The sequence below is a fragment of the Brassica napus genome, chromosome A3, assembly GCF_020379485.1.
Source record: "Brassica napus cultivar Da-Ae chromosome A3, Da-Ae, whole genome shotgun sequence".
In the NCBI taxonomy this organism is placed as follows: domain Eukaryota; kingdom Viridiplantae; phylum Streptophyta; class Magnoliopsida; order Brassicales; family Brassicaceae; genus Brassica; species Brassica napus.
The window spans coordinates 2,462,965-2,483,901 of record NC_063436.1 but is presented as its reverse complement, the minus strand read 5'-3'; the positions used below and the strand labels follow the sequence as shown (position 1 = coordinate 2,483,901).

The 20,937-nt window shown below is 38.1% G+C and overlaps 6 protein-coding genes across 9 annotated transcripts; 3 read left to right on the top strand and 3 right to left on the bottom strand.

Annotated features, from left to right (window-relative positions):
• Positions 1-214: 214 nt before the first annotated feature.
• BNAA03G04510D (uncharacterized protein At5g39865) lies at positions 215-1,866 on the bottom strand. The gene is made up of 3 exons (XM_013882704.3): positions 1,622-1,866; positions 1,487-1,526; positions 215-1,414 (listed from the first exon to the last, which is right to left on the bottom strand). Exon 3 carries the CDS (start codon positions 1,390-1,392, stop codon positions 604-606), a length of 789 nt encoding a protein of 262 aa, XP_013738158.3. The 5' UTR covers positions 1,393-1,414; positions 1,487-1,526; positions 1,622-1,866; the 3' UTR covers positions 215-603.
• Positions 1,867-2,420: 554 nt separating this feature from the next.
• LOC125593418 (pheophytinase, chloroplastic-like) lies at positions 2,421-5,469 on the top strand. Its single transcript, XM_048770029.1, has 6 exons — positions 2,421-2,613; positions 2,786-3,433; positions 4,203-4,429; positions 4,514-4,705; positions 4,788-4,944; positions 5,020-5,469. The coding sequence occupies exons 2-6, from the start codon at positions 2,804-2,806 to the stop codon at positions 5,272-5,274; spliced, it is 1,461 nt and encodes a 486-aa protein (XP_048625986.1). The 5' UTR covers positions 2,421-2,613; positions 2,786-2,803; the 3' UTR covers positions 5,275-5,469.
• Positions 5,470-5,839: 370 nt separating this feature from the next.
• LOC125593423 (agamous-like MADS-box protein AGL15) lies at positions 5,840-8,055 on the top strand. 3 transcript variants are annotated; one of them, XM_048770044.1, is made up of 9 exons: positions 5,840-5,989; positions 6,173-6,354; positions 6,539-6,614; positions 6,698-6,765; positions 6,860-6,959; positions 7,050-7,091; positions 7,305-7,346; positions 7,438-7,604; positions 7,733-8,055. In XM_048770044.1, exons 1-9 carry the CDS (start codon positions 5,855-5,857, stop codon positions 7,848-7,850), a joined length of 930 nt encoding a protein of 309 aa, XP_048626001.1. In that variant the 5' UTR covers positions 5,840-5,854; the 3' UTR covers positions 7,851-8,055. The 3 variants fall into 3 exon arrangements, with proteins under 3 accessions (XP_048626001.1, XP_048625999.1, XP_048626005.1); XM_048770042.1 differs by having other exon boundaries at positions 6,173-6,357; XM_048770048.1 differs by lacking the exon at positions 5,840-5,989 and having other exon boundaries at positions 5,992-6,357.
• A 166-nt stretch (positions 8,056-8,221) lies between these two features.
• Positions 8,222-12,146, bottom strand: LOC106444657 (protein ZINC INDUCED FACILITATOR-LIKE 1). Its single transcript, XM_048770033.1, has 16 exons — positions 11,030-12,146; positions 10,893-10,933; positions 10,721-10,781; positions 10,509-10,611; positions 10,309-10,411; positions 10,122-10,238; positions 9,988-10,037; positions 9,837-9,912; positions 9,554-9,748; positions 9,372-9,459; positions 9,200-9,285; positions 9,000-9,107; positions 8,883-8,927; positions 8,703-8,791; positions 8,556-8,599; positions 8,222-8,459 (listed from the first exon to the last, which is right to left on the bottom strand). The coding sequence occupies exons 1-16, from the start codon at positions 11,175-11,177 to the stop codon at positions 8,368-8,370; spliced, it is 1,446 nt and encodes a 481-aa protein (XP_048625990.1). The 5' UTR covers positions 11,178-12,146; the 3' UTR covers positions 8,222-8,367.
• A 387-nt stretch (positions 12,147-12,533) lies between these two features.
• On the bottom strand, positions 12,534-16,175 carry LOC106440922 (protein ZINC INDUCED FACILITATOR 1). Of its 2 annotated transcripts, XM_013882697.3 has the most exons (18): positions 15,940-16,174; positions 15,626-15,841; positions 15,349-15,389; positions 15,203-15,263; positions 15,020-15,122; positions 14,831-14,933; positions 14,675-14,728; positions 14,532-14,594; positions 14,359-14,408; positions 14,216-14,291; positions 13,905-14,114; positions 13,731-13,818; positions 13,485-13,570; positions 13,282-13,389; positions 13,118-13,162; positions 12,936-13,024; positions 12,807-12,850; positions 12,534-12,717 (listed from the first exon to the last, which is right to left on the bottom strand). In XM_013882697.3, exons 2-18 carry the CDS (start codon positions 15,774-15,776, stop codon positions 12,626-12,628), a joined length of 1,464 nt encoding a protein of 487 aa, XP_013738151.1. In that variant the 5' UTR covers positions 15,777-15,841; positions 15,940-16,174; the 3' UTR covers positions 12,534-12,625. The 2 variants fall into 2 exon arrangements, with proteins under 2 accessions (XP_013738151.1, XP_048625980.1); XM_048770023.1 differs by having other exon boundaries at positions 12,936-13,162; positions 15,940-16,175.
• A 1,311-nt stretch (positions 16,176-17,486) lies between these two features.
• LOC106440921 (cycloartenol-C-24-methyltransferase) lies at positions 17,487-20,794 on the top strand. The gene is made up of 14 exons (XM_013882696.3): positions 17,487-17,600; positions 17,673-17,773; positions 18,241-18,307; positions 18,508-18,581; positions 18,724-18,808; positions 18,891-18,946; positions 19,060-19,114; positions 19,312-19,359; positions 19,475-19,558; positions 19,636-19,752; positions 19,838-19,921; positions 20,013-20,138; positions 20,235-20,332; positions 20,434-20,794. Exons 2-14 carry the CDS (start codon positions 17,691-17,693, stop codon positions 20,483-20,485), a joined length of 1,029 nt encoding a protein of 342 aa, XP_013738150.1. The 5' UTR covers positions 17,487-17,600; positions 17,673-17,690; the 3' UTR covers positions 20,486-20,794.
• The last annotated feature ends 143 nt before the right edge of the window (positions 20,795-20,937 follow it).

The following is a 20,937-nucleotide window of genomic DNA, read 5'->3' as shown; positions in this document are numbered from 1 at the left end:
AACAGTTGGGCCATTTTGGAAATGTATGCGCAATAACTCTCGACATTGTAAGAACCGAGTTCATAAATCTCTAGCAAACAAGCAGACAAGATCGAGGCGTGTGATTGTAGAACACTTCTCAGTTCTTACCAAGCTGTCATGAACAGACTATCATGCGAACAACTTAAGGGATCATATAGAAGACGATTACGGTCGCAATCAAACACAATACCAATAAGCACGCTAAGTATCTACACTCAAATACATATCACAAGAACAAGAGTTGTTTCTTCACAACATTGACACGCAAGAGCCGAAATGCTTACTACCCCTTTCAGACATTTCGACAAACACAAATTACATTAGTCCTCAGTAGCAAGCAAACACACATTATCTAAATCAACGATCATCAGCATTCCCAATACCGATGACCACAACAAACCTTAAAAGCCGAAAGTGAAATGTAGCTGCTGATCCAAAAGAGATTTTCAGATACTTGCAGCATCATCATCATTCACTTTGATCTACACACCAATGGATTACATTACATCACATCACATCACAACACAAAATAAAATACATCTCTATTTTTCTTTTCCTTTTTCAGGTTGTCTTCTCTTCCCCTCAAGAAGAGCAATCAGGACACCGTATCAACCCATTCTCATTACAATCCGGACATCTCCTGACCCTATCTTCATCCTCATCATACAGTTTCTTACTCCCACTACAATTCAAACACGGAATAAACCTTACGTCCCCACAACACCGACAAACAAACCCCGGCTCTCTCACAGGGAACGCCTTAAGAATCTTAGCAAGCTCACCAATCTCAAACAAGCTCTTAATCACATCAGCACCACCAACATACTTCCCCATTATAAAAACCTGAGGCAACGACACGCTACTCTTCTCCCCCATCGCAATCTGCAGCTCCTTCCTGTAAGCAGCGTCCATAGAGACATCACGCTCGTCGATCCAAACCCTAAACCCTCTAAAGATCATCCTAACGGAATAACAATCCTCATACGTCCGTCTGATCCCTCTCAAGCTCGTGAAAAACACCACGATCCTGTCCTCCGTCCCGGGGAGACGAGTCACGGAGTTGCTTAGGCTCAGGAACGGAGATAACCGCGATTCGGATAAAACCGATTTGGTTAATTTCTTCTTCTCGGGAGGATCGGTTGAGGTCGGTTTAACGGATTTGGAGCCTTCGAATAATCTGCAAAGGTCTTTGACTTTGCCTTTGAGAGAGCTTCCGACTGATTCAACGGGGGTGTAGTATTTGGTGATGGAGGTGGTGCGGTTCAGGGAAGGGTTGAGGGACGAAGCTACTGGCCTCCCGTGATGAGTTGTCATCGACCTGCTGAAGAAACTCGTCTTCTTCAGCTCCGCGTTTTTCTCTAACCCCGCCATTTGATTCACGATCAACGATGACCTAACAGAATCAAAAACCCTACGATCAAATAGATGAATCTCAAGACTTATAAGATAACAATCGCATCCTCACCGATCGATCAGAAATGGAAATTGATGATTCCGCTCAACGTCTGCAGAGAAATTAAAAAAAAAAAAAAGGATGTCAGCTTATTTGATTTGAGTCGTAAACGATCGGCACTACGTTTTCAAGGAAATGATATCATACCTATAATCAAAAGAAAGATAAATCGATGGAATGATGTACGATGATGATGATGATTCTGGTGGAGAAGAAGAAGATTGTGGAGGAGGAGGAAGGAGCTCTGAATTAGCCTTTTGCCTTAGTTGTAAAGCAAAAAGAAGTTTTCTGTTTCTTTTCTTTCTTTCTTATTTTTTTTTCCTGTCAAACAAATTATTATCTTTTCACAATTATTATTATCTTTCTCTTTTTAGTTTTTACTTGACGAGAAGAAATGGGACTAAAAAAAAAACGCGGTTTGCGTATTTAAAACTTTATTCGAAATTGTCAACGGTATTGGACGAACCGGATTATACGGTCTTATAGTTGGGTTTAGTAATGGGTCTTCTTATTTGGGCCTAGGATATGTAACCATATTATCTATCTATGGTTGTTGTAACAAGAAAAGAGAAAGGTTAGTAAAGACTGAGGGTGAGTTGTGTTAATTGTTTTTTTTTTTTTCTGTTATCATTGGTTGTGTTTGTTAGAAGATTCATAACCACAGTTATACCAATCGTTTTAATATAGCCTTACCCGTCTAAACCGCACTAGATCGAATCTATTTGGACGCCAACTGGAAGAACATGCGAAAATAATGAGCAAAAACAAGTAAAAGTAATTAAATTTGATTGAAATAGTTGTAAGATTGTTTGTAACATATCCACCTAACAAATAACTCAAAACGTTTTTGTTGCGACCTCGTATTGTCAAGTTAGCAAAAATGTCATATTGTGGAAGAAAGAGACCCCCAGGCCCAGGGCCAGCACGAATTTTGGAATCCTTGGAAAATAATAAGAGCTCGACAAAAAACGTTGTTGTCGGTTTGCACCGAACGTTAACCAAGGCAACAAGCAAGCAAACTCTTTAACCTTCTTTCCTCACCGTCCTTGTAATAAAATCGACGGTTTTAATTTCTACCAAAGCGTGCGAAAACACCCCATCATCATATGAAGCTTCTAGCATCCGCAATCTGAAAGAAGGTACAAGCTACACCTCTCTTTAATTTCTTCGTTGATGAATCGGGTGGTGTTTAATTTCAATTCGACCGAAGATTGCTCGAAACTTGAATTGCTATACTCCAATTTTTTTTTTATATGTGATGAATTTTAAATCTGAAATACAAACATAACCATAAAACTTGTCTCGTTACAGGATATTTTTTTATTTGTTATGGAGATAATCTCACAGAACCTCCTGCCTCAGTGTTCTCTTGTGACTTGGAGTAGTAACAGATTGGTCCCGTATCGATCGAACATCTTGTTACCTGGTGGTGGGATCAAGAAATCAAGATTTGTGATTCGAAACGGAACTTCAGATGGTTACGTGGTCGGTGAGAATGAGGACTTGGGTAGTTTAGCCAGACGAGGAGACTCAAGATCAAAGCTTTTGATTCCTGGTTTGCCTGACCAATCAAACGGTGAAGCTTCTGCTGCTCGGATCACTCCTTCTCACTGCGAGTGGAAGCCTAACCTCAGCGTACACTACGAGAAATCTGGATGTGACAACGTGGAGGCTCCCGCGGTGTTGTTTCTTCCTGGATTTGGTGTTGGTTCGTTTCACTACGAGAAGCAGCTTACTGATTTGGGAAGGGATTATCGAGTTTGGGCGGTTGATTTTGTTGGTCAGGGTTTGTCTCTCCCCACTCAAGATCCTACTACCACTACTATGTCTGAAGAAGCAGGTGCCTTGGAAGATAGTGAACCGTTTTGGGGGTTTGGTGATGAAGCTCAACCATGGGCTGATCAACTTGTATACTCTCTTGATCTCTGGAGGGAACAAGTTCAATATATTGTAGAAGAGGTAAACAATACTCTCTACCACTATTCTTAACAAAGTTGTTACTTTTTAAAAAAGTAGCATTTAATTAATAAATTTCAACCAATCTGCCTGTCCAACGGATTTTTTGAGCGTTCGAGTTTATTTATGGCATGAAACAACTCGAAGCATGGGTCTAGCTTATTAATACGTTACCGAAAACCTGATTTGAATAAATTTGGAATACATTTTATTTATTTTTATTGACAAGTACTCGTACTCAAAAAAGTTCAATTATATTTTTTTTTTTATATATTTTTTTGAGTACGCGTTCTTTGGACCTGGTGTATCTTGTCTTTACCACGAATGATTTTCCTTGGTTAACAATAATTGTTGTTTTTCCAATATCTGCCGGTTCATTAATGTTATTTCTCCCGCATAGGGGAAATAAAGTTAATAAGTGGTATACTATATGCATTTGTATCTTAGAACTTCTTCTAACGACTTACGCTTTTTGTTATAATTTTAAACTGGACGATCCATTAATTCAACTGTCCGAAGATTATAAATGGATCAATCTTTTTGATTTTTATTGGAGACTGGGAATAGATGGACTTATCCAATAAGTGAAAAAGTTGCATTGAAATATGAAAACTACTTATATTATGAATACTTATATTATGAAACAGAGGGAGTATCTGTCGATTTTTTTTACTTTGGGGTCTTTATCAACTTTGGTTATAGGTTCAGACTGTTTTGTCTTGGAAACTATAAGTTACTGAGTGGGTAAGAGTATGTGGTGTTTGTTGTGCAGGTTATCGGTGAGCCAGTGTACATAGCAGGGAACTCGCTTGGAGGCTATGTAGCTCTCTACTTTGCAGCAACCCATCCTCATCTTGTGAAAGGTGTTACGTTGCTTAATGCAACACCTTTCTGGGGTTTCTTCCCTAATCCAGTAAGATCCCCGCGGCTAGCACGTCTCTTTCCATGGTCTGGAACATTCCCTTTGCCAGCTAGAGTTAAAAAACTCACAGAGTTGGTGTAAGTGTAACTCTTCTTCTTACCTACCTGCAAAGTAAATATTTTTCTAGCACAGTCTGAGTAATATCTTCTATGAATCGGCAGGTGGCAAAAGATAAGTGATCCTGAAAGCATAGCTGAGATACTCAAACAGGTGTACAAAGACCATTCCACCGATGTGGATAAAGTATTCTCACGTATTGTGGAGATCACGCAACACCCGGCTGCTGCAGCCTCGTTTGCGTCGATCATGTTTGCTCCTGGTGGAGAGCTATCTTTCTCCGAAGCTTTATCTAGGTATAAGACAGCTTGGTTTCTCTTGTTGTATATGTTTTTCAACCTCTATGTGTTTAGTCTTATATTTGATTGTGTTTGCTAGGTGTAAGGAGAACAATGTTCAGATATGTCTAATGTATGGAAGAGAAGATCCATGGGTGGGACCTATATGGGGAAAGAAGATAAAGAAGGAATTGCCCAACGCTCCTTACTACGAGATCAGCCCAGCGGGTCACTGCCCGCACGATGAAGTCCCTGAGGTACAAAATGAACAAGTCAAAAACTTTTCTCAAAAAAAAAACTGTGGATATGAATAATGAACCTCTTTTGAGTAGGTGGTGAACTATCTGATGCGCGGGTGGATCAAGCACCTGGAGTCTGGTGGTTTTGAAGCGCTGCCGCTATTGGAAGACGGTGAAGAAGATTGGGAGCAGTCCAGCATTGCTAGGGAGATGGAGTTTCCGAGAGGAGAAGGTTGGAAGAAGTCAGTGAAGCTTTGGTTGTACGGGTCAAAGTATTCGTTCTGGGGTGGAGTTGGAGAAGCCTTCAGAGCCAGTTTAGTAAGGGTTCTTCGAGGGAGGTCTGTATAGAAAGTAGCAAGCAGAACATGTTGGCCTTGTCTAATGTAGATAGTTGTAATCAGTGGTGCTACAATGTTGTCTGATGGAATTAAATTTCTAAATGGTCAAAATGAAAACGTTGAAGAAAAAAAAAACAATTGTGTATAGATGATCTTCCTACTTATATCATATGATCTGCACGAATTAGAATTGTGTTTGAGAGTATATGATCTGGATTCTTTGTTCGTTTAAATTTCTGAGTCATTTCAAAATCATATTTTCCTTCGTTGATAAAATTATGTGTTCACTTTTTCTAGCTCTGTACAAAAATCAATCAACTGATTTGTTATTTGTATAGTTATTTGTTTTTTACCAAGTCTTGCTCTGATTTTTTTTTTTTAGTCTTGCTCTGATTTATACCATCAACATCAAGTACAATTTTTTTTGTGGTCAAACATCAAGTACAATTTTTTTAATATTAGCGTAAAACAAATATAAAGAAATATTGTTTTTGTCGGCAGAATAAAAAGAAATATAAAAAAGACAATTGGTAAAGCAATAAATAATTTTTTTTAAAACAGTGGAAAAAAGAAGAAGAATCTCAACTGTTATGGCAACAAAAGGAAACGTGGGTCCCAGAGGAACTGGCAAACCCTCTAAATGTGGCAAAAAGGTGTCATGCAAATACTCTAAAAGAGAGAGAGAGAGGAGCACGCAAAACAGTGCTCATGCAAACACAAACACAGTTAAGTTTCTTTGTAGTTTGTACTAATCTCTCTTTTTTATATATATATTACATCCAAATATAGCAAATCTTTGTGTCTTCCTTTTATAGATTGTAACCCCAAAAAGGAGTTTCAATAGGGAAGAAGAGAGATTGAAACTCCTTTTCTTTCTTCATCTTCTTTTTTCTCTTCTGTGCTTGAAGATGGGTCGTGGAAAAATTGAGATAAAGAGGATCGAGAATGCGAATAGCAGGCAAGTTACCTTCTCCAAGAGGCGTGCTGGTTTGCTCAAGAAAGCTCATGAGCTCTCTGTTCTTTGTGACGCTGAGGTTGCCGTCATTGTCTTCTCCAAGTCTGGCAAGCTCTTCGAGTTCTCAAGTACTAGGTGGTAATTAATCAATCATTTTCTTGATTCCATTTTCCTTTTTGCATGTCTACGTTTGATGGCTTCTGAGAGTTAAGATGTGTTTGCTCTTGGTTAAACTGGTTCTTGCATGTTTGTTTAGATTCATTAGTCCTAATTAATCTCACATTTGCTTCTTAGATCTAATTTCTCATTTGGTTTTCAGCATGAAGAAAACACTTTTGAGATACGGAAATTATCAGATCTCTTCAGATGTTCCTGGGATTAACTGTAAAACAGAGGTTAGAAACTCATGTGGTTTTTGCCTAGACTCAACTCAAGTGTTTTTGACTGTTTTGTCTCGATGCATCAAAACTTTGTTTAGAACCAGGAGGAGTGTACAGAGGTGGACCTTTTAAAGGATGAGATCTCAATGCTTCAAGAGAAACATTTGTATGGAACCCAATCCTAATTTATATTATTTTTTCCCCACACCATCCACCACTTTTGTGTGTCTTATATGGTTTGTCTTTGTGTGTGTTTGTAGACACATGCAGGGTAAGCGCTTGAACCTTCTGAGCTTGAAAGAGCTGCAACACCTTGAGAAGCAACTAAATTTCTCATTGATATCTGTGAGAGAGCGAAAGGTAAAAAACTAGTAATATCACTCTTCCCCATTTCTTTTCTCATTAAAAACATATTTGCATTTTTCTGAATAAAAGTTTATGTGATTTCAGGAACTATTGTTGACTAAACAACTTGAAGAGTCACGGCTTAAGGTAACTCTTGAGTTATATGAAACACTTGATTTTTTCTGATTAGCTTCTAAGCATGCAAGATTATGTGATCACATGATTCTGATGAACCGTTTTAAAAATGTATGTCCCCTCTTTACTGCCTATTGTATCCTTTGAGAGGGTTCATGTTGTAGCTAGCTATCTTAACTGCGTATGATGCAATAGTTGATCATCTAGAGCATTGAAACTCTGCAGGAACAGAGAGCAGAGCTGGAAAACGAGACCTTACGTAGACAGGTGACGAAACCATTCTTATAATTTGTGTTGTATCATCTCTTATCACCAAGTCTTCTTTTTACTACTTCTAATCAGCTTCTCTTGAAAATAGGTTCAAGAACTAAGGAGTTTTCTCCCGTCGATCAACCAACACTATGCTCCATCCTACATCAGATGCTTCGCTATAGATCCTAAGAACTCACTCTTAAGCAACACTTGCTTGGGCGACATTAACTGCAGCCTCCAGAACACCAACTCAGACACAACTTTGCAACTAGGGTATGTGCTCTTTTAACTCTTTTTGCTACCATTGGTTGCACTATAGTTAGCCTTTTGTACTCTTCTAGTATACATATGCATTAACACTATTGGACTTATTAATTCTCACATGTGTTGTTTTCTTGAAGGTTGCCGGGAGAAGCACATGATACAAGGAAGAACGAAGGAGACAGAGAGAGCCCATCAAGTGATTCTGTGACAACGAGCACAACCAGAGCAACTGCACAAAGGATCAGTCTAGTTTAGAAACTATTTCATCTGAAAAAAAAAAAAAAACCCAAAAGGTTCTCTGATTAGCCCTTTGCGAAATATGGAAGTGAGGTACATTATGTATCCTCTGTAGTGTGATACTTGAAGAAAACAAGAGAATGTCGTCTAACCTCACTCTTTGTCCTTTATCTTTTATTAGCTTAGTTGAGAGTGTTTAATATCCATAATCTTTTACAATTAACTTTGTGTGTTTATTAATTAATCACTAGCTACTAGAGCTTGGAATCACACATGTGAGTGCATCGCCTTCCAACTATATAATCTTTGTACAATTAAGTTGGCATAATGGATAAAACTCTTAGACACAATCCACACCCTCCATGCATGAAGGCGCAGAACCATGACAATGAAAGCTAAGAGTGTTAATGTTTTTATCGTATTATTGTTCAAACAAGTCTTCTCTGATCTAACTTGACATCAGGCTATAAAACAATCTAAAATAAAAATACAAATCGGATGTATAATTTGAATACCATCAAAATTTCATCGAAATCTACTGCTTTGTTTCAGCTAGAAATGGTTTGAACGTCAATACAACTCCCAGTGCCAAGACCGTATTCAGAATAAAGAATACCATTTGTGTGCCTGCACATTCAAAATACACCATTTTCTTCTTTATAGCCCTGAACTTATGTAAGCTAATGAACACAATAGGGATAAAATATAAAGAGATCACATTACCAGGAAGAAAAGTAGCATTCTGACGTTTCTCACTCCAAGAATATCTGCCACCAAACCCAAAAATGAGTGAACATAAGTGGGAAACCTATACATCGCTTAACAAACAAGTTCTTGTCGGTGAGAAGTTATGTTAATTTGAAGCATTACATGATTCCTGCTGCGGCTGGACCTATTGCTTTAAAAAGAGACATCCCTGTCATGGCAAGCCCATTGGCTGCTCCTCTTTGGTCTTGTCCCTGTTTTTTTTTATTAAAGAATGAGGCAGGTTAGTCTTAATTCCGGTGTTACCTAAATTTTTAATTGAGTCAACGTTCTGAAAACACTTACTACGGCATTGTTTTGAAGTATGAATAAGCCAGTTATAGCAGAAACCTGCACAACTGTTGAGATGAGATACTAAATCCATAATTACACATTCTTCCAAAGTTATAATGAGAGACATACGCTTAAAACATTCTTTGCTACGGATGCACAGTTTAGCGTCAGGGTAAGGGCTAAACCAGATAACTTTGCTATTAGAGGGTAACTTGATAAGAGAACTAAACCCAGACTCTGTTGAGATATCCAAAACAAGCACAAGATTAGAACGTTCCTGCTCAATGTCACATGGTTTGTCAGTAAGAACAAGAGAGGATAGTGGTTACCCCAGATATACGAGTAACAACGATTGGTCCTAAAAGCCTCTCCGCATAAGAGTAGAGTGAAAGCTGAAAGACAAGAAGACCAAACCCTAGAAGGAAAGTAATAGTAGTGTTTAGGTGATCAGAACATTTCATTTCTGTTGAAAGGGCTAAGCATTGAGGAGTATGAACACACCAGAAAATGCAAGAACGGAACCAACATCTGCAGAGGTGTATCCCAAGCCTCCATATTTCCTGGGGCTGTTTGCCCACAATGAAAAGACCTAGCAAAGAACGAAGATATTATGTTTTTTTTTTGGGGGGGGGGGGGGGGGGGGGAAATAAACAAATATGAATGCGGAGGAAGTGGAGTCAAACCTCTGTGTAAGCCATATCATGGAGTGATAAGATGCAGTATACAATAATAGATGAAATCAATGGCCAGTTCTTCAGGAGAGAGTTTTTTTCATTTCTCTCAGTCACTTTATGAGACTCAGGGTCATGGGACAAAAATTTCATTGACTCATCATGTGATGATGCATCATCAGCTATCTTGTGATTGTGCAATGTTTCCTGAAGAATAAAAACAACCATTTATAGGATTAAGCTAACGCACGTTAACTAGAAATCTCAATGGAGCATGAAGAAGTAAAGTGCTTACCGGAATCCTCAGTGAGACAATGGTCACCAAAAGTGCAAAACAAGATATTACTAAGCAGGGCAAGAAGTAGGGAAACCTACATTATGATTTATAGACCAATGAGACTAAGTTGAATGAAAGTGAAGAGGAGGTAATGAAAGTAATTACTTACTTCCCAAAAACTGATTCCTCTGAGAATAAACTTGGATATTGCTTGGCAGGCTACACGGTCCAGAGATGAAACAAGAAGCAATCAAGAAGAGTGAAACAAAAAGATTGAAATGCATTTTGTTAATGAAGAAAAACCTGAGCAAGAAAACCTCCCATAGCAGGGCCAATGATGAGTCCAATGCCCCATGCTGTGCTTACAGCTGAGAGTGCTAAACCTTGATATTCATCACGGAATATTTCTATTGCGTATGCCTGAAATTTCATCAAATGTTGATGAGCTTTGAGAAGTTAAAAATGTTAAAGAGGAGGACATGAAAACGACCTTTATAGGACCAAGTAAGCCGTTGAAACTACCGAGGCAGAATCTGGTGATGATGGCCATCCAGAAATTTACACTTAGACCAAAGAGAGTATTGAAAATGACCCTATGACAAGAAAAAATTGAAGCATTGTTTAGATAAGATAAGAAAACAAATGTATGAGAGAAATATTAAAGAATCAAAAATGTAAAAGATTACTAACACTGACGCAGTTCCTATGAGAATTACTGGTTTTCTACCATAACGATCAGCCATGATTCCCCAGATGACAGATGTTAACGTTCGTCCAAGCATGAAAGAGCAACCTTCAAAAGGTATAGACATCATTACTTTGTACACTGATAATATAGCCTAAGGTGGTCCACCACTTGGTTATATATAACAAAAGAAGAGATCAATATGACGATGACTAACCAACAAATCCAGCATAAAACCCAATGTCCTCTTCCTTCTTTGCTATGTCAAAATCACTAATCTACCAACACAAAAAGCACACCAGATATTATGGTTACAAGTCTTTACTAATCATTACCAAACCCAACTAAGCACGTGTAACAGAAAGATCCAACGTAAGTAAACTACTCACCATAAAGTAAAGGAATGGGAAAAGAGAAGAGATGGGCAGAGCTGAAACGATGAACCAAAACAAAACAAAAACTATTTGTTAGACAAAAGAAAAACATGTTCTTCTGCGTAACATTATGGTATGGAGAAAGAATGTACCGGTGCAGAGGACGATGATCCAAACGGACAAAAGCTCGGAGAAAGGGAATCCTCTGCGAGACTTCTTCATCTGATCAACCTTGCAGCCAGGGCAATGCTCATGGTACTTATTATTCTCCAGCAAACATTCTGTATACTCTTCGGCCATTTTTTTCAAATCAAAACCCACCTCGGGATCGATATGAATCCAGAAAAATTGGGAAGATGCAATGTATTTTTTTTTCCTATGGAAAGGAGCCAAAATCGTCACGTTCTCTAATATTCTTCTGTCAAAACAGAAATGAAGGAATAATATTTTATTATAGAGAGTCCTCGAGGGACATGTGAGTAGGTATTAATAATGTCAACTTATTAATCTCTTTCGCATTTATATTGTTTTCAGTAAATTTATTTCCTCGTCACCTTTCAACCCCTGTAAATAATGACATCCATAGAAATTATAAGACCACACTGCATCCATGAAATATTTGTTTCAAATAATTGTAAGGGAACCTAATTGTAATTAGGTAACAATGGTTATTTTGACCAAAAGAAAAAAAAAGGTAACAATCGTTATGTGGTGGTGATATATGAGATATGTTTGGTGAAAACAAAATGTGAGTTTTTTTGGTCAATGTGATTATGCTTCTAAGGAATGCAAAGGTTCGGCTCCCATATTTTGAAATTTGACTAAAAAAGAGATTATTTACCTTTTTGATGGCCTGGCTTTTATTATGGGGTCAAAGTGTCAAACCTTCATTGTCAGTGATTATAATCTTAAGCATCAGCATTAGTGAACCCATGGAAAAGATTCACAAAGTATTTTTTTATTATTATTCTTTTTCTGTTTGATTTTTGTTTAAAAAAAAATTTATTAATCGGACCAATCGCGGGCCACCACGTGTTGTGGGATCCGTGCTACAGTGATGATCCGGGTTCAGTGCAGTGAACTTCCAAGAGGCAGGTTCATTGCTTTTGTTTATTTTAATATTTTTTTTTTCGAAAACTGTGTGAACTCCCCATAGAGTTCACTGATGCAGATGCTCTTATATTGTAACAGTCAACTTTACTTTTTTATTCTCCACGTTTTTTCATTTTATTAACCTTCAATACAAGAAGTTTTCTTCTCTTCAATAACTTTGACTCCAACGCGTTTTCCATAAAGTTAGCTAACCAACTTTCTTTTCTTACATTTATCAAATTTTCACTATGTAACTTATCATGTGCTGGAGAAAAATTTCATTCATGCAACACGTGAAATCAAATCCATATAGAATCTCCCAGTAATTGGTCTCTCATGCCAATCTATCCGGTAGATCTGATCCTTCACCAACTACTGGTAGCGTTTAAAAGTTCTTGACCAACGCAACCACCACGACTCAACCGTGCAATGGATTTAATAAGGAACAGTACTATTGTACTTACATTTGATGTGCCTTATCATGTCATTGATGTTTCTGTAATCTTTTGGTCCAAAAGTAGACAATGCAAAACAAAAGTAAAAAAAAAAACTGAAATCCTAAGGTTAGTGAAATTCGATAACTTTTTATTCAATCTAAACTTAAAAGAATCGACGAGTCGCATACATTTCACTATCACCACAAACTCCAATAAATTTCAACTTCTAGCTGTTTTAAGAAATGGCTTGAACGTGAGAGCTACACCGACCAGGACTATCACATTCAGGACGAAGAATACCATATGTGATCCTGCACATGTGTTCAATTTATTTGTGTTTAAGCATAAGTATTATTTGAGCATCATAAACCATGGCTAAAAAAACTTATGTGCATGAAACCTGGTAGAAATGAGGCGTTCAGTCTCCTCTCGCTCAACGAAAATCTGCCATCAATAGAGATTTGTGTATTCAAGACATTATTACTGCTTTAATCCACGTAGTATATGTTCATTCAGAAGAGTCACTTACAAGATGCCAGCTCCAGCTGGTCCAACGGTCTTAAAGAGAGACATCGCAGTCATAGCAATTCCATTAGCCGCCCCTCTTTGCCTCTGCTCCTGTTTTTTTATTACACAAAAATATAGTAAAAGTTTAAGTAAAGAAAGAGTTGCTCCACGGAGAAAGATAAAATAATGTTTTATTTGTTTTACCACAGCTTTGTTTTGTAGGATCAACAAGCCAGTTATGGCAGACACCTGAAAGGATCATAAGCACGCAAAAAATATTTTATCATGGCCTGTTCTTTTTTTATATGTAAACCATATACACACAAAGGAGAAAGAGGGAAAGGATTAGGTTTTGCTTTTGAACTTACACTTAGTACATTGATGAGGATTGACGCACAGTTCAACATTAAGCTTTGACTGAGACCTGATAAGTTAGCTATAAATGGATAACTCATTTGTATTGGTATCATCAATGCCTGAAACAAAAGAAATTGTCAGAAGAATGCCTCGTGTTGCACTCAAATGCACTAGTATAATATTCAGATAAGCATCAACGAGAATGTCAACTAACCCCAGCAAAACGGGTGACCAGCACAGGTCCTAGCAGTCTCTCCGCCAAAGGATAAACAAAGACCTGAAAGCAGAATAGGCCGAGACCTAAAGGAGACTTTTTATGAGTACACAGTATCAATTGAATCTACTCAACGATGACTGCTTAACTACTCTCGTATTAATACAAATCAAAGCAGACTCTAATCGTCATTTTCACAAGTTCTTATCACTAAAACACGAGACATATCAAGGATGTTATGCATACCTGAGATTGCAAGAACTGTACCGACATCGTTGGTTGAGTAGTTCAGACCTCCATATTTCCTTGGACTATTAGCCCATAAAGCAAATATCTGAATAGTCAAATCCCAAGTGATGAATATATTTTGTTCAGACAAAAAGCACAAGACTATGAAATAATAATGGATCTAATACTTACCTCAGAGTATGCAGTATCATGTAGACACAACACACAATAGACAATGATAGATGACATTAGAGGCCAATTCTTCAACAGAGGCCCTTGAGAAGCCTTTTCGTGTTTTTCTGTCTTCCCGGTAGAAGCAGTAGAGTCACGAGCTGCAGCTTCAATTATTTCATACGAGTCATCATCTAAGGTGTTGTCTTGTTTATGATTGTGCAGTGTTTCCTACTCAGAAAGAGAGAGACAGAGAGAGACATAAAGACACTCGCTCTCGTTAGAGAACTCTATGAGAAATATAGAAATAAAGAAGAGTAGAAAATGAATACCGGAATGAAGCAACATAGTACTGTCACAACCAATGCAAAAGCTGATATGGTAAAGCAAGGCAACGCATACGGGAACCTGCATTGCGATTCACATATTTAAACCATGAGGTTCCACTGTTAAACAGAGGAGTAAGAATACACACCTCCCAAAAATGGATTCTTTAGAGAACACATTTGGATATTTGTCTGCCGGCTGAGAACATTTGAAAATGCATTAATCAGAGAGGTTTAAAGCTTAAAATGAAGCAAGGCGAGATTGAGACTAGATAGCCTTTAAGCATTTAGATGGTAAGGAATGGGTGATGATCAAACTTACCTGTGCTAAAAAGCCTCCTAGAGCAGGGCCAATGATCAGGCCAATGCCCCAAGCAGTACTAACCTGAAGTAGATAAAGTTACCAGCGTTATGACACCAACAGTCAAAACATGAAAGAAAATATATCTGAGGAGAGAAGCTCACAGCTGACATTGCTGTTGCTTGATATTCATCACGAAATATCTCTGACGCATATGCCTAAAGAATTTCACATTAACGATATTAGAAAATTGCAAATGACAATTTGGTGTGAAGAACAAAAGTATAAACCAAGTGTGAAAGTGGCAGCAAAGAGGTCACCTTCATTGTTCCAAGCAAACAGTTGAAACTACCTAGAAGAAACCTCATGCCAATTGCCATCCAGAAGTTTAAGCTCAAGCCAAAGAGAGCATTGAAAACAGCACTGCAAAAAAAACAACATAAACAGTTAATTAAACATGAAAAGTGAGATAGATTACAAAGTCAAAAAAAATCTTAAAGGACACTAACATGGAGATAGTTCCCAAGAGTATGATAGGTTTTCTTCCATAACGATCAGCTACAATCCCCCAGAAAATTGACGTTAATGCTCTGCCAAACATGAATGAGCACGCTACAAAGCAAAAAGAAAGAGACCAATTAGAACAAATGGTAATGCATAGTTACAAGTGACTTGAGTAAATGTTATCTCACCTATAAATCCAGCATAGAACCCAATATCTTTCTCTGTCTTTGCAACACCAAAATCCTCAATCTATGAAAACAAATTAAAGGAGACATTATAAGTGTCTTGCAAGCGACGTGGTAAGGCTGTTAAGCTCTGTAATCAAATTGCGCACCATGTAATAGAGGAAGGGATACAATGAGGAGATGGGCAGAGCTGCAACACATATGAGTTCAAATGAGAGAAAGCAAGGAGAAATTGCATAATGAATCATCACATAGCAAAAAAACAATTAGCCAATCATTTTCCTTAATCTCTTGTTCGAACTTCGAACTAGTCGACAAGGTCATGTTTAAATAAACAAAACTAGTCTTGTCCCTCTGACACCAAACTCATAGAAGAGACAAAGTTTAACAGAATGAAAGCGGTTTGAGAAACAAGAAAGCACTTACAAGTGGAGAGGACGACGATCCAAACGAAGGAAAGCTCCAAATAAGGATATCCTGTCCGGAGCTGCTTCATGTTTTCGACCTTGCATCCAGGACATCCCTCGTGGTACGTCGTCTGCTTCTCCAACAACGCCTCCTTGTATTCATCTGCCATATTTCACCACTCTCCGATTCAACTCAGGAAATCACCAGGAGCCTTATAATTCAATGAGAAGTAACCTAAGAAATATGGAAATAAAGAGAAGAATTAATGTAGAATAGAATCGAAAACGGCAACGTAATATATTCATAACCGTAAAGGAAGATTCAATGAGTACCACACAGATTCTCCCTATCGTCCTGGAGTAGAAAGACGGATTCTCTAGTGAATACATGTATGTATTAAGAGTGCCTATATATAATACAGAATGGAGCTAAAGGGCAAAAAAGGTGGTCACACTCACAAGTGTCATCTTAAGCTCTTCAAAATGTTCACGGACCTAAGGAAGGGTCCTCTACACCCCGTTCTGTAATTCACTCATCAATTTCCTCACTGAAAATTACAAAATTAATATTCAAATTTTGAAAAGTAATTAGTTTATTTAAAGTAATACGTAAATCTTATTATATACGTATGATAATATATAGTTAAGGGATACAGGAACCGTAGGTAGGAATGTTTTTTGAAGTCACATGAGAGATAATGGAGACATGAAGAAAGAGACAACTGAAAGTTCGTGGATATATATCACAATATAGAAAAACTAAACAATGTTCTCAGCCTCATCTAGTCATCTACTTGGAATGCTTTATCCCATTGTGCAAATCAAATTCCACCACGTGTGTATTATAATGTTTTTTGATTTTTGTAGATTATAACGTTATTGTGCACTGGATCTATCTTTCTCTAATGTTTGTTTCAACAATGATCGTTTGTATTGTTAGGGGATAAGATGCATCATCCTGCTTTGAGATTACACTTTTGATGCACTGCGAGAATGATACATTCGTGGACTTTCGAAAAGAAAAAAAAACGTCATAGAAGGACGTACAAGCCTGCTTCGGAATCAAAACTGAAAGGCTTTGGCAATTGCACTAAGCCGCCTCAAAGGTCGAAAAGTCTACTTTTTTTTATAAGCTAAAAAACACTGATTATGTATTATCTATGACATCTAATGCCTGACGTTCTATGCGTGACGCCTTTAGTGCTTTGCTTTGAGACTCTTATTACGAATAGACTGCTTTACCAATTCCAGGCATGTATAGATAAGATAGTAGTGTTTTGACTCGGTGTGTTGTGTTGTTCGTCCAAAGGCGGCGATAGTGATAGGTAAGTGGAAAAATTTCCACGTCAGCGATATTAGTGGAGCCCATAACGAGGAGCCAAAGAGATACGCGTGTTGCCCACACAGCTTGCCTACAACCGCGCGTTGCTCCCATCCTCCAGCACGTGGGGTCAAAGACAGTGACACTCGATCCTACGTGGAAACCCATTTCAATAGTCTCCAATTTTGATGGGCCTTTTATTTGGGCCCAAAAACCATTGAAAATTTTGGACTTTCATAAGATTTCCCAAACGATCTTATGCTAATTAATTTCTTCGAAAACTATCTAGTCCGGTGGTGATGGTAAACCGATCATCATCCATTTTAGTCTCTCTCCTTCATGGCAAACATTCCAAAGAGAGAGAAAAATAATTGTAAAAACCGGGAGTGAAATTAATTTAGACAATGGTTATTTGTTGATTACGGGAAATCTTTGGTTTAAGTTAAAAAAAATAGCTTACGAATCATTAACGTAACGGCCCCAAAAAAAACACTACTTACTAAATGTTGGTGGGCTTTTAACGTATAGACTAGTCAGTCACATGTGTGCCACGCTGTGAGATTTGACGGACTTTTGTCATCATCTCTTTTATTGTTATAAAGGTGAAGCCAAGTCACAGGTAAGCTCTTCCCCACTACTGCTTACTACTCCGATTCATCCAAAACAGTTTCAGGTAAGTCTTCTCCTCCGTCGATACATCTTCTCCTACGATTCTCATACTCCATTCTCGCGTTTGTGATTGCAGATCTCCGTTCGTTGCACAATGTCGAAGTCCGGAGCTATGGATCTCGCCTCGAACCTTGGTGGAAAGATCGATAAATCCGATGTTCTCACCGCCGTCGAAAAGTACGTTTGTTTCCTCTCGATCGTAAACGTAGTTTCATTCTCCGATTCAATTAAACAACACTCGTTTTGTTTACCATGCATATTGATATTAGTGGATCCACTATATCGTTACGAGAATCTAATTCTATCCAATTTTTTGTTTGTTTGTTTGCCAATTAATGGAAAATAATGCATTGAATATTCTTTGGAAGTGAGCTTTCGATACAGTAGAAAAAGGAAGGGATACTGAGATGGTCCCTTTCTTGACGTGTATTTCGCTGTTGTCACGCTCTGGAGGGCCCGGCTCGTTGTTTTTTCTCTTGGCCATTAACGACTTTTGGTTAAAAAGATTGAGATTTTAAAACAAAAAAAAAATATTGGGTTGCTTCTAGTTTCATCTCTCTCGAAGATGTAGAAATGTATGCGTCTAGACGATGGTTTTCTTACTGGACATTATACTAACTTTTAGTGATTCGACGACGATTCAGGTATGAGCAATATCATGAATTCCACGGAGGAGACGAGGAAGAGCGAAAAGCTAATTACACTGACATGGTATATAATCCTTAATGTTTTGACCACTCCAAATGCCTGCTTACGCCTCTCTCTCTCTGATTTGATATGGATGTATCACCCTTTGAATGAGCTTATCATTACTGTTCCAAGAGATCATATTCTTTACAGATATAGAAGTAGTAGTATGCCAGGTGTTGAAGTTAAGCATACTGACTAATCTACTCCTAACAATATTGCAGGTTAATAAGTACTATGATCTTGCTACTAGCTTTTATGAGTACGGTTGGGGAGAGTCCTTCCATTTTGCACACAGGTCAGTATCTTAGACCGTTTCCACTTTTCTACAACTCTGTTTGAAGTTCTACCGATAAATCTTTCTTTCTTGCTGCCACAGACATCGATACTTGTGTCTTAGTTATATTTAATTAGCATGAGTTTTTTTTGTGGGTTTGCAGATGGAATGGAGAATCACTTCGAGAGAGTATCAAACGTCACGAGCACTTTCTTGCTCTTCAGCTTGGCGTTAAACCTGGCCAAAAGGTTTGATAACTTTAGCTGAGCGCTCGAAAAGTGGAACCTTCACCATCAGTTGCTCATTTCCTCCCTTTATATTTCTCAACAGGTACTGGATGTAGGATGCGGAATTGGTGGACCACTGAGAGAAATTGCACGATTCAGGTAAAATGATCACACATTATTATTTTCATCCTCTACACTAGATTTAGAGTACATGTCATGGTTAGGAAAGTATTTCAATAATATAAATTCTGTTTGTGTTTGCTCTCTTACAGCAATTCATCTGTTACCGGGATCAACAATAATGAATACCAGATCACCAGAGGCAAGGTAACATATCTATATTTGTGTTAGATAATGCATTCCTTTTCCTGGAAATGCTTGGAAGTGTTATTTCCTTTCTTTGAATTTGTTTTTGATTAATTCAAGAATGTGGACTATGTGACTCTACTTTCCATCATTTAATATCTGGTCTTTTTCATTAGTGCCTGTTATATAATTCACATTGGCATTCCTTTTCCTCGCAGGAACTAAACCGACTTGCAGGTGTCGACAAGACATGCAACTTTGTCAAGGTCAGTTGATTTCAAGGTTCTTGTATTTACTACATAAGTTGTAATTCCTCTGTTTGACAGGAAAATACTTTGTAACTGGCAACGTGATGAGGGTCTTGCTTTGTTAATCTTCCAGGCTGACTTCATGAAGATGCCATTCCCTGAAAACACTTTTGATGCTGTTTATGCTATAGAGGCAACCTGTCACGCACCTGATGCAGTAAGTCAAATTATAAACATCTATTTGTTTGTTTTCTTCCCTGCATTCATAATTCGTCATTATGATCTCAACAACAGTATGGATGCTACAAAGAGATCTACAGAGTGCTAAAGCCGGGGCAATGTTTTGCTGCCTATGAGTGGTGCATGACTGATGCATTTGACCCTGACAACGCCCAACATCAGAAGATAAAGGTTTAGTGTGGTCTCTTGCATCTATCCATACATATTATGTGTGATCTATTCTCGACATGAATAAAGCAAAGAGTGCATTGTGCAGGCAGAGATAGAGATTGGAGATGGTCTCCCTGACATCAGGCTGACTTCAAAATGCCTCGAAGCTCTGAAGCAGGCCGGTTTTGAAGTAAGTATCATCTAACTACAGATCCTCTCTATTTCCTAAGTCAAACAGTTCAACATCTAAAGATACTATTATCTTCTGCGTTGTTGTAAAGGTAATATGGGAAAAGGATCTGGCCAAGGACTCGCCAGTCCCATGGTACTTACCTCTGGACAAAAATCACTTCTCGCTCAGTAGCTTCCGCCTAACAGCTGTTGGACGATTCATAACCAAAAACATGGTAAGAAGAAAGAACTTGCTCTGACTCAACTGCCATATCTCACCAGCTAATACTGTTAGTTGTTCATATATCCCAACTTGTCATTGTTGTTTATAGGTGAAGCTCCTTGAGTACATAAGACTGGCACCTAAAGGAAGCCAAAGGGTATCAAATTTTCTGGAGAAGGCAGCAGAAGGATTAGTCGACGGTGGAAGGTGAGAGAATCCCAACTTATATATCATTCCCCTTCAAGATTTAAAAACTAGATCTGTTTTCCTGAGGTGAAAATGCTAAATCTATGTGTGTGTTATAACAGGAGAGAGATATTCACGCCAATGTATTTCTTCTTGGCCCGGAAGCCAGAATGAGCCTGGTGAGAGATGCTTGTCCGTAGGTCGAGTGAAGTTTGTTCTGTTTCATCTCCTTTTGTTGCAGCGTTTCTCTCCTAAATTCCTAAAAAGAAAAACCTTGTTGCAACTTTGTTTTGGATAAGTCTTAACATGTCACGTGCTGCAACTCTGTCACTGAGTCACGTGCATATGCGCAAAATATCTTGGAATCCTTTATCTCTTTCTATTTTAGATCTCAGAAACTTCATTTGTCGACTTCTGTTATGATCCAAACGTGGAAACACTTCCACGAACAGACGTGGTCCTTAGATTATATTTTTGGATTTACTGAGATTCGCTTAGACCAATGGTAAAAAGATAATGTTCCCCCTCTTGTTAAAGTCCTTAGACATCAAAACAGGGAAAAGAATATTTATACATAAACCATTACACAATTGTTAAAAAAAAAACCATTCCATGTCTTGTTTGCT

Bases quoted from the DNA above. Each gene is read 5' to 3' on its own strand.
- BNAA03G04510D (XM_013882704.3), bottom strand. From the start codon at position 1,392: ATGGCGGGGTTAGAGAAAAACGCGGAGCTGAAGAAGACGAGTTTCTTC.
- LOC125593418 (XM_048770029.1), top strand. From the start codon at position 2,804: ATGGAGATAATCTCACAGAACCTCCTGCCTCAGTGTTCTCTTGTGACT. The intron at 4,706-4,787 runs GTATAAGACAGC...TGTGTTTGCTAG, and splicing joins TTCTCCGAAGCTTTATCTAG to GTGTAAGGAGAACAATGTTC. The intron at 4,945-5,019 runs GTACAAAATGAA...TCTTTTGAGTAG, and splicing joins CGCACGATGAAGTCCCTGAG to GTGGTGAACTATCTGATGCG.
- LOC125593423 (XM_048770042.1), top strand. From the start codon at position 5,855: ATGGCAACAAAAGGAAACGTGGGTCCCAGAGGAACTGGCAAACCCTCT. The intron at 6,615-6,697 runs GTTAGAAACTCA...AACTTTGTTTAG, and splicing joins GGATTAACTGTAAAACAGAG to AACCAGGAGGAGTGTACAGA. The intron at 6,766-6,859 runs GTATGGAACCCA...GTGTGTTTGTAG, and splicing joins ATGCTTCAAGAGAAACATTT to ACACATGCAGGGTAAGCGCT.
- LOC106444657 (XM_048770033.1), bottom strand. From the start codon at position 11,177: ATGGCCGAAGAGTATACAGAATGTTTGCTGGAGAATAATAAGTACCAT. The intron at 10,612-10,720 runs GTTAGTCATCGT...TACCTTTTGAAG, and splicing joins GTTTTATGCTGGATTTGTTG to GTTGCTCTTTCATGCTTGGA. The intron at 8,928-8,999 runs GTATGTCTCTCA...ACAGTTGTGCAG, and splicing joins TAGCAAAGAATGTTTTAAGC to GTTTCTGCTATAACTGGCTT.
- LOC106440922 (XM_048770023.1), bottom strand. From the start codon at position 15,776: ATGGCAGATGAATACAAGGAGGCGTTGTTGGAGAAGCAGACGACGTAC. The intron at 14,729-14,830 runs GTGACCTCTTTG...GAAATTCTTTAG, and splicing joins GTTTGCTTGGAACAATGAAG to GCATATGCGTCAGAGATATT. The intron at 14,115-14,215 runs GTATTCATTTTC...CTTTCTGAGTAG, and splicing joins TACTATGTTGCTTCATTCCG to GAAACACTGCACAATCATAA.
- LOC106440921 (XM_013882696.3), top strand. From the start codon at position 17,691: ATGTCGAAGTCCGGAGCTATGGATCTCGCCTCGAACCTTGGTGGAAAG. The intron at 18,582-18,723 runs GTCAGTATCTTA...GTGGGTTTGCAG, and splicing joins TCCTTCCATTTTGCACACAG to ATGGAATGGAGAATCACTTC. The intron at 19,922-20,012 runs GTAAGTATCATC...GTTGTTGTAAAG, and splicing joins TGAAGCAGGCCGGTTTTGAA to GTAATATGGGAAAAGGATCT.